The sequence below is a fragment of the Seriola dumerili genome, unplaced genomic scaffold, assembly GCF_002260705.1.
Source record: "Seriola dumerili isolate Sdu_G_001 unplaced genomic scaffold, Sdu_1.0 BDQW01000056.1, whole genome shotgun sequence".
Taxonomy (NCBI): Eukaryota; Metazoa; Chordata; class Actinopteri; order Carangiformes; family Carangidae; genus Seriola; species Seriola dumerili.
This window is the reverse complement of record NW_019174311.1, coordinates 1,485,829-1,495,773: the sequence shown is the minus strand read 5'-3', so window position 1 is coordinate 1,495,773 and position 9,945 is coordinate 1,485,829. Positions and strand designations below refer to the sequence as shown.

Genomic DNA, 9,945 nt, shown 5'->3' with positions numbered 1-9,945 from the left:
AAGTAATGCATAATGTTTTTTTTTTATATGTATAATATTATATATCTGATAATTAACTAATTCTACAGCGTGCGCTAATGATTGTGGCTGGATTTAGAATTCTGACTTTTTTTTCTTTTTTTTTTAATTCTGACATTTAAGTCAAAATTCTGTAGAAAAAAAGAGGAAAATTCACGTGGCCCTCATCCTCTTCCGTAAAGTTCGACCTCCTCGCCAGCTGGTGGCGGTAGAGTACCAACAGTGCTCTCTCTGCTCAGCCCTCCCTCCGCTGGTAAACAAAAACAACACGGAAGCGACAGAAAGGTTCATATAGTGTTCAGATGAGGCTGTTTCTGTGTTTTATCCGTCAGTGTGTGCTGATGGTGTCGCCCCCGGTGTAAGTGAATCGGTGGACCCGCTGTTGTCAGAGGAAGAAGAATGGCAGACGAAGCTCCGTTCCAGTTTCTACATAACGAAGTGATACAGTACATTTCCAAGTCCGCTGAGAAAGGAGAGACGGTGAGAAAGTGTCTGTCAGGAGGTGCTCCACGGCGGCTTCATGACATGAACAGCCAGTGCTCGTTAGTTCTGTTTGTTCACTAGTTCTTCTGTCATTCTTTCAGGAAAATGGAAGAAATATCACCAAACTGGAGAATATGGGCTTCAGAGTCGGCCAAGGACTAATAGAGAGGTAACTAACAAGCTGCTGCTGACAGTCTGCTGCGACTCAGGCTGTAGTCTCACTATGTGATCATTAAGAAAACCTTCTATATTAAACAGTACTGTTCAAGACATGACTCAATGTCCTGGAGGAGTCATCTATATATTTAGAAGGATTTCTTTCACTTTTAAAGGGAATAACAGGAGCAGATGGACAGTCACAATATCAGCATATTTATTATTATTTATAAATCATCATGCACAATACCACATCAGAGAACCCGTTCCTCCCAGTATAATTTCTAATATTTAAAGGATTAGTTGAGTATTATCTTTTTAAGTGCAGAGTCAAGACAACAATGAATCCTAACAATGGTGTGTTTATCCACAGTCTGATGTATCCTTTTCCTCTGTGGCACAGAGTTCCAGTGTTTGTCCCAAATCTGTCACCAACCAGTAGTAAAGTAAAATGCTAAAAATTATTAGCCTGTCAAATTCAAAATGTTTTTTTAAATGTGTTATGCAGGTCAGGTTGTTATTGTCGTAGTTTGTCAAACTGGAGCCACCTGAAGTTATTTTCTAGATATTGTGGGTAGATGAATAGAAGAGGCAATATGATGCAGGACAACATGTAGTTACATTCTGTCACTGTTGAAAACACATCAGTGAGTCTCTGTGTCATTGGACGACGTGTTCCTTCATCACCGTGAACTAACACACCATAATTTATTCAGACTCGGTCCCACACACACACACGCACACACACACACACCGTCCCACTGCTGCAGACACTCACAAGTTTTTCTTTGCTGGTCCAGGTCTGTGGACCTGCCAGTTTACTCGAGACTCACTCAGCTGCCTCAGAGTCCGTCTGCTGGTCTCTGTATCTTCCACCAGCAGTGTAACATCACCTGTTATCTGACATGACTTTGAATCAAGTCTCATTCCTTTGTGGCAATAATGCTTTGATTTAAAGCTCCTGGCCTTTTCCTTTTCTGCAGACTGACTAAAGACACTTCACGGTTCAAAGACGAGCTGGACATCATGAAGTTCATCTGTAAGGACTTCTGGACCTGTGTGTTCAAGAAGCAGATAGACAACCTTCGAACTAATCACCAGGTAACACTGAGCTGATGGTTAACAGAACATGCTAACAGAATTCTGACAAACTCAAATCATTCATTTATGTAATATAATGTAATACATTTCATGGTACATAAATATCATCCCAGTTCTTATCTTTGTCTAGTCCTCTATCAGCATCCATCCTGCTGTGTGCTGTTCTAATGTCTGTCATGTGTTTCAGGGCATCTATGTTCTCCAGGACAACAAGTTCCGACTGCTGAGTCAGCTGTCAGCTGGTAAACAGCACCTGGAACATGCCCCAAAGGTACTCTGCCTTAATTTCATCAGATTATGTGACTCTGTAGTGATTTGTTCTATAAAGCTCTGAAGCAGCTACGGTGGGCCTGAGGGCCCAACACTCTGTGACTTAAGAAAACACATGCAAATACACACAACACAAACAACATCCAAAAACATCTTCATCAGTTTGACAACACATGAGCTGCAAATACTCACAACACAACCAAATAGACAATTCAATTCAATTTGTCTAGAGAAAGTGATGAACCAACTTGTTCAATGCTTTGTGACTTTTGAAGTTAAAAGAAGAACAGGTGCACATGGATGTATTAATACATCCATGCAAGTATGTCCCAGCTGGTTCATCACTTTTTAGCGTCCCCTGGAAACACTTTTATTGTGTTGTGAGTATTTGCAGGATGTTGTCAAACTGATGAAGATGTTTTCTTTGTTTGTGTTTTGTCTATTTGCAATTTGTGTTTTCTTAAGTTGCAGTATGTTAAGCTCTCAGGGCCGCTGTAGGTAGCTGATCCTAAACCAGCAGGCCTTCACATGTCTCCAGACTCAGTAGGGATGGGGTTTAATAACATTTTAGTGAATAAGAATCCAGTTCCTAATCCATTTATGAAATCCCTTATTGAACTGTTGGGTCTGAGCTCTGCCTCACGAGCAGGACACCATAAATGTTGGACCTTTGGTTGTCTATCAATTTATCATATTTATTTTATTTAATTTATCAACCCTGTCATGAATTTAGAAAATATTGATATTAAAATAATAATATCAAATAATAACTTTAAAGTGAATTAAAGTCCTTGGGGGCACCAGCCTAAACTAAAAGGCAAAATAGCCAATATTGTTTCAGTCTCAAATTAATCTGAAACTCAGATTAATAATTACCTTAATAACTATAACCAAATCACTATATCAACAGTAAGTTAAAGTTAAAGGATTGGAATGCTGCTGAGTAGAGGTTGGCAATATTCACACTTGTGCAACATTAAACACACCAGTAGTTATACTTAAAGATATTTATTTACAATGGAACAGAGTAAAAATACAATGTCTAATCTAGTATATACAGGTGGCAAGATGGCCGATTCAAAATGGCCGCTGAGACCACCTGGTGTGTGGGGGAGGGAAGGTGTGAGTTTCTTTGTTAGCCTAGCTCATGTAATCTAAAGGTACCAGGTTAGAAGGAGGTTTCAAGAACTGAGACATATTACAGGTATATGTGTTAACATACAAGTACTCAATTAACTGTATGGCTGACCACAACCTAAGCAAACATTTCAACAACAAGACATTAACCAACATGTACATTAATGAAGTTAAGACTTCTGCTGCTTAAGTGTGCTGATAGCTGTGCTAGGAGACGTTAGGCTCAGTCAGTTAGGCTCAGTCAGTTAATGTTACCCAGTCCTTGGAACAAAACAAAGAGGTCCTGAGTCCCAACAGAACCTTTTTATTTAGTTTGGAGGAGAATGAAGACCTCTGTTGGTTATTAACATGCACTGTTGTTATTTCACCTCAGTAACAAAACAAATTTCAGCCGTTTAATGAAACTAAAGAATTAATTTGATATGAGAATGAATTTAGCTTCTTCTAAACACATTAATGATGATTTTTTTTTTGTTCCTCTCAATGACCATGTTTTTGCTTCTATACGCTTTTCGCCCACCAACTACTCTCACTACTCAACTATCAAAACGTTCATCTTTTCAAGAACATTTCTGCTATTACTTTTCTTTTTTAGTAATTTTTTAAATATTCAGCTTTTTCCGAAAAATTTTGCCACTTAAATGAACGGAGGAAATGTTCAAATCTTTGAACTTCAACTACATCAGCATACTTTCAACTGGAGACTTAATTTCAGCATTAAATGGATCCAGAGACTTTCAGCTGTTAGACTTGTGTTCAGCTTTTTGGTATCTTGTACAGTTTTTGATTTATCTCAGTTTAAGTTTTCTGCTTTTTTTCTTATAGTTTTAGATTTTAAAAATGGTTGTGCAGAGGAGAGTGACATCACACAGAGTGAGAATAAGGTGTTGAAGTGGTCTGTTTAACTTGTCCTCACGGCCACACATTTAGCTTTTCACCCATCATTTTTCCCCAGAATGTAGGAAAATCTGTGTAGTTTCACGCAGTGTGATTCTTTAAACAATAGGACATATGGTTTTTCAACAGGCTGCCCCTGAGCAACATGAGAACCCCTCAACAGCGCTGTAGATTGCAATACAAATTAAGAGCGAATTTAACAGAAAAACTGAAAAAACCCTCTTCTGAAACATGTTCAGTTTTCCACATTTTTGACTCTAGGGACACCACACTGCACAGACATGTGCAGGAAGGTATTGTAGCGCTGGATGTGTGAAGATTACGGTTCTTTATTAAATGCGCTGAGCCAAACTCTCACTCAGGTGTGTGTGAGCTGTGTGTTTTCCAGCTGCACACAGCTGATATTGCTGATTTAGAGTATAACAGCACTGGGACTTTTAACTAAATGTATCACAGGTGTTCTTTTTACTGTTAATCAGAGTCAGGTCTAAAAGCTTGCTAAGAATTTACTGCAGAGCGTCCACTGAGTGCAGCAACGATGGAGCAGCATCTTATCAGCTGTTAACCCATCAAAGCCAGTGTCACCAGACTCTTATCTCACTGGTTTCACCATAAATGGAAACATACAGATACATTTACATACTGAAGTAACATGTAGACAAAGGTGTGCAACATGAGTTGAAGAGGAGATTAAAGCAGGCGAAGGAGGACTACAAAAAGAAAGTAGAGAAGAAGCTGCAGCACAACAACACCAGAGAGGAATGGGGGTGGATCCCTGCTTCACATCCTGGACCATAGTACGTCAGGCTGGGTAACTGTGTCTCAGGGACAGTGATGAGCAGCACTGGGGCTCCACAGGGGACTGTTCCGGCGCCATTCCTGTTCACCCTGTATACGGCCGACTTTAAATACAACTCTGAGTCTTGCCACATCCAGAAATACTCAATTGACACAGCCATTGTGGTGTGTATCAGGAACGTGCAGGAAAAGGAGTACAGGGATCTGACGTTGGCCTTCAGTGTATGGAGAGACAAGAACTGCCTCTTTCTGAACACCTTCAAGACCATGGAGATGGTCATGGACTTTCAGAGGTCTAGGCCCACCCTTCAGCCAGTCAACATTCAAGGGAAGGACATTGAGGTGGTGCACACTTATAAATACCTAGGTGCGCACCTGGACAGTAAACTGGACTGGTCCCTGAACACAGATGCCATCTACTGGAAGGGGCAGAGCCGGCTCTTTTTCCTCAGGAAGCTCAGGTCCTTTGACATCTGCAGTGAAGTGCTCCACATGTTTTATCAGTCAGTGGTGGCCAGTGTACACACAAGGAGACTGGAGACTGAAGCTGGTCAAAAAGGCTGGGTCTGTGCTTGGCAAGACTCACTCAGGACTGTTGTGGAGAGACGCATGCAATGTAAGATGGAGGCCATCTTGGACAATCCCAACCATCCTCTCCACACCATTTTGGCAGGACAGAGAAGCAGCTACAGCAGCAAACGTCTCATCTCACTGCGCTGCAGAACAGAGAGGTTCAGGAGATTGTTTGTTTCCACTGCCATCAGGCTATAAAACACCTCAGCCAAAGGAAGTGGACTCATTTAATTATTATTGTTTATAATTAACTGTCATTATTATTATTACTAATGAGCTGCTGGACATTTGAACTTTCCCTAGGGGATGAATAAAGTATCTAGCTATCTAGCTCTAGCTAGCTAGCACCTAGTGTGCAGGTTGGGAAAATGTTTTATGTTGCAACAGTGCAGAACCAATCCAGCTGCGGAACTATTTGTGTTGGTGTAGCCAAATCAATGATGAAATAACAAACAAATCATAATCTGTTGTTTCTTATTACTGTAAACTAATATGGCGCTCGGACAACTATTAAATAAAAATGTCACACTTAGCTGTGATTCAGTCGTAGCTACTACAGTGTGATATTGCTTAATTAACACTCTCTTTGATCTCAGTGAAGAGTACAAATACAAGATTCTCCTTTTCACACACACACCCCTTAAGCTGTTTCTACCTACACACACACACACACATTGACAGATGCACACAAACACTGTCTGTACTCTGTAAATGACCCGACATTTCACTTTAACAGAGTTCTGACTAACAGCACACTGCACCCACAACAAACACACAAATACACAACGATGGACTGTGTTAGGATTACTCTCCTCATCATGTGACATGGCTCTTTGTCTTTCTGCAGTACCTGTCCTTCACCTGTGGTTTGGTGAGAGGAGCTCTGTCCAACCTGGGAGTGAAGAGTATTGTGACTGCTGAGGTGTCCGTCATGCCTGCGTGTAAGATACACATCACTTGTCTATCATTCAGAGACATTCTCACAAAATGTATTCTTGTTCTTGAAAAGAGTCATTTGAAAAAACATTTTAACTTTTGTACTTGCTTTTTTTTCAAGCGATTTCATCCACATCTCTCTGTCATCATTCATCAGCAGAATTTCTTTTTTGATTTTCGGCCCTGTTAAAACCTGTTCATACCAGACCTATTCAGACCTGTTCATACCAGACCTGTCCAGACCTGTTCATACCAGACCTGTCCAGACCTGTTCAGACCTGTTCAGACCAGACCTGTTCAGACCTTGTATTAACATCCGTTTTAGGTGATCTGATCACAAGTGGACAGCTCTAAGTTCAGGTGTGAACGCACCTGAGACACATTGAGGATGCATTTTAGATCTGATCACTCAGACCATATTCGGAGTTGGTCTGGTCCACATGTGTCCACATTCTTTTAGCAGTGTGAACACAAATGCGTCCTGGGCCACATTGAAGGACCAACTACTCTACTGACATCCTCTGACACAATCTGATTAGTCTGAACACAGTTTATAATGAACCAAAATATTTCACTATTTCAAATGGATAAAACCTGATTTCACTGTAGAACTGTGAGCAGAGCAATGGTTCTTTCAACCCCTCTTCACCCCGCTCTCTCTCGCTCTCATACTCTCTTTCTGTCTAGAACAAAACATTCCACTGAAACTTCTACCTTGCATAGAAAAGAGCACATGAAATCCAGGCTTCATAAAGGAGGAGTGGTTGGTACTGTATTTTTAGATTAAAGTCAATCATGATGTGACTCTGGAGACTCTCGTCTTCGTATTTACCAAACAGAATGCAGTGTGTCCGGGTCTGTGATGCACAGTCCAGTTTCCTGAAGTGTACAGTTCCACAGGGGTCAGTGTTCAGTCCATTATTGTTTAACCTTTATGTTAATGATCTCCCTTGACAGTGTCATAACATATATCTGCAGATATATGCAGATGACACTTCTTTACACATATGCAGATTACTAAACTGAAACCAGCTGACACTACTCTGAAAGCAGCTGATACCAGACTGCAACCAGCTGACACTAGACTCAAACCACCTGAAACCAATTAACATCAGACTAAAACCAGCTGACACTAGACTGAAACCAGCTGACACCAGACTGAAACCAGCTGACACTAGACTAAAACCAGCTGATACTAAACTGAAAGTAGCTGACACTAGACTAAAACCAGGTGACAGTACACTGAATCCAGCTGATACCAGACTGAGACCAGTTGACACTAGACTGAAACCAGCTGACACTAGACTGAAACCAGCTAACACTAGACTAGAACCAGCTGACACTAGACTGGAACCAGCTGACTAGACTGAAACGAGCTGACACTAGACTAAAACTTGACAGTACGCTGAAACCAGCTGATACCAGACTGAGACCAGTTGACACTTGTTCACAGCACTTCCACGACAGTTTTCAACTCTGTCTTCCTCATTACTGACTCAGTCAGTAACTGACTTCCTGCCTTCTTTGCTGCAATACTGTGTATCTTGGCTTTTTACCGGCAAATGTAGATCAGTGGAATAGTGTGAAACCATTGAGAGGAATGGGAATCGCATTGTCCATGTGCACATGGGTGTTCATGGGTGTTCATGTGTGTCTGCATGCATGGGACAAACAAAACTGGGAGCAGTACATAGAAACCAGCTGTCTAAGAGGTCAATGATTTGACAGGTTACCTTTTAATAACAGGACGAAGCCTTCAAACCTAAGAGGACATTTGAACAAGAGCACAGTCTGACCACAGACACACTGTATGAACCCAACATGCAACCCTGCACTGCCTTTGTGAAACCTGGGTCATTATTTAGGCTAGAGTTGGTGCTGCTGTATTTAGACACAGATCTCAATGATCCTATTCTGCCCTGTCTTTAAGTTGGGGTGGAAAAATTAGAATTGGAAAACATGGGAAACATATTTTTTTGAAAATAAGTGTGGACTAACACACTTTATTCACACTCTAACTCTCTTATCTTTGTGCTCTTGTGTCTGTAGGTAAATTCCAGGTCATGATCCAGAAAATGTAGCAGCCAGCAGAGGCCACACTCTCTTTCTTTTGCCTTCATATGTCATTGTGTTTTGTCGTTAAAGGGAAATTACACCCATCTTCAGCAGTACAATCACTTCTCTGCATTTTGGAGATGACATTGATGATTGCAAAAATTTAAACTGTAAACTTGCAGCATCCAGATAACAGTCTGACCAATTGTCATTATCATATCACACTTTCCAATGCCATAATGATTATTTCTGAGAATGATGATATAGTAATGTTATGTATTTTATATAAAGTCTAAATGTTTTTCACTAACTAAATGTGTGACTGTGTATTGCCGGTAAAAAGTACACTTCAGTGTGTCAGTTTGAATTGATGCACAGTATAGAAACTGTTAAACCATTAAAAAATAACTTTGATACTGATGGATATCAAAATAAAATATTGGTAATGATCAATAATCATGTTAGGGTTTATCATTCTAATACATGCATATTGCCTACTAGTTCTATGATCATTAGAGTTAATTTGCTTCTCAGAAACCTGTTTTATGTGTAAACAATTCATAATATGACAAAATAACAATATGCAGAACAATATGCATTAATGTATAAATGAGATAGTTAATGCATCACATTTGAGCTGTTTTTGGTTGTATATCATTGTACAGCACTTTTGCCAACCCTGGATGTTTTAAATGTGCTTTATAAATGAACTCGATTTGATTGGAAACATAAAAATGAGGACGTGAGGGCAGCTAAGCAGCTCAGAACACAACAGCGGCCCCGCCCGCCCCAGTCTGTTTTGATATGGTATGTGAATACATTTGACCAGTGATATAAGACATGAGAAGCTCTCAGAGTGAAAAAGTTACCCCTGGTATAAAGACACAGTAGCACTAATGATGATCAGTAATCCTGTTGAAGCATGAAAATGCCCAAACTGTTTCAATTTCAGGTGTTTGTTTGAACTTGGATTCCAGGTTGAAACAGCTGTAATAAATTCCAGTATTAAATCTCTCAGTGCCTCGTTTTGTCACCCTGTTTGCTGTTGAAGGTAGGTTCAGGTGTGTGACAGAAATGTTCTATTTGAAATTTATGCAGTTAAAGTTTCCTTGTTATTTTTGTGCTCTAGATAATATGCTAGAGACACAGCCTCTGTTGATGACTGCAAAGATGTTAAAACAATTAAAAACTACTTTGTTTAATTTTTCATTATTCATCTCTGCTCCAGTAAATCAACAAGCAACTGCTATGAGGGTCCTGGACTTTGGTTTAGTCTCTAGAGTTCTCCTTCAGCCTACATGGAAATACAGACATAAGAATATGAAGATGAGACATATGTCAGAGCCCCCTCCCTTCTGATGGCCTCAACTCTGCTCCAGACTCTTTCAATAAAATGTGTAAATGTGTTCCCTTTTTTTTAATCATTTTAGTTTGTACAAATTGTATTTTGACTTGTATCATTCTACAAGTTGCATATCTGTTAACCTCATGTAAACCTCATATTGCCTTCAAGGCAAAACA

General features: G+C 40.1%; 1 protein-coding gene across 1 annotated transcript; it reads left to right on the top strand.

Annotated features, from left to right (window-relative positions):
• The first annotated feature begins 259 nt into the window (after positions 1-259).
• Positions 260-9,438, top strand: trappc6b (trafficking protein particle complex 6B). Its single transcript, XM_022741667.1, has 6 exons — positions 260-498; positions 603-670; positions 1,641-1,758; positions 1,946-2,029; positions 6,281-6,374; positions 8,419-9,438. Exons 1-6 carry the CDS (start codon positions 418-420, stop codon positions 8,448-8,450), a joined length of 477 nt encoding a protein of 158 aa, XP_022597388.1. The 5' UTR covers positions 260-417; the 3' UTR covers positions 8,451-9,438.
• Positions 9,439-9,945: the final 507 nt, after the last annotated feature.

Coding starts and splice junctions, on each gene's coding strand:
- trappc6b (XM_022741667.1), top strand. CDS start 418: ATGGCAGACGAAGCTCCGTTCCAGTTTCTACATAACGAAGTGATACAG. Junction 671..1,640: donor GGCCAAGGACTAATAGAGAG/GTAACTAACAAG, acceptor CCTTTTCTGCAG/ACTGACTAAAGACACTTCAC. Junction 2,030..6,280: donor ACCTGGAACATGCCCCAAAG/GTACTCTGCCTT, acceptor GTCTTTCTGCAG/TACCTGTCCTTCACCTGTGG.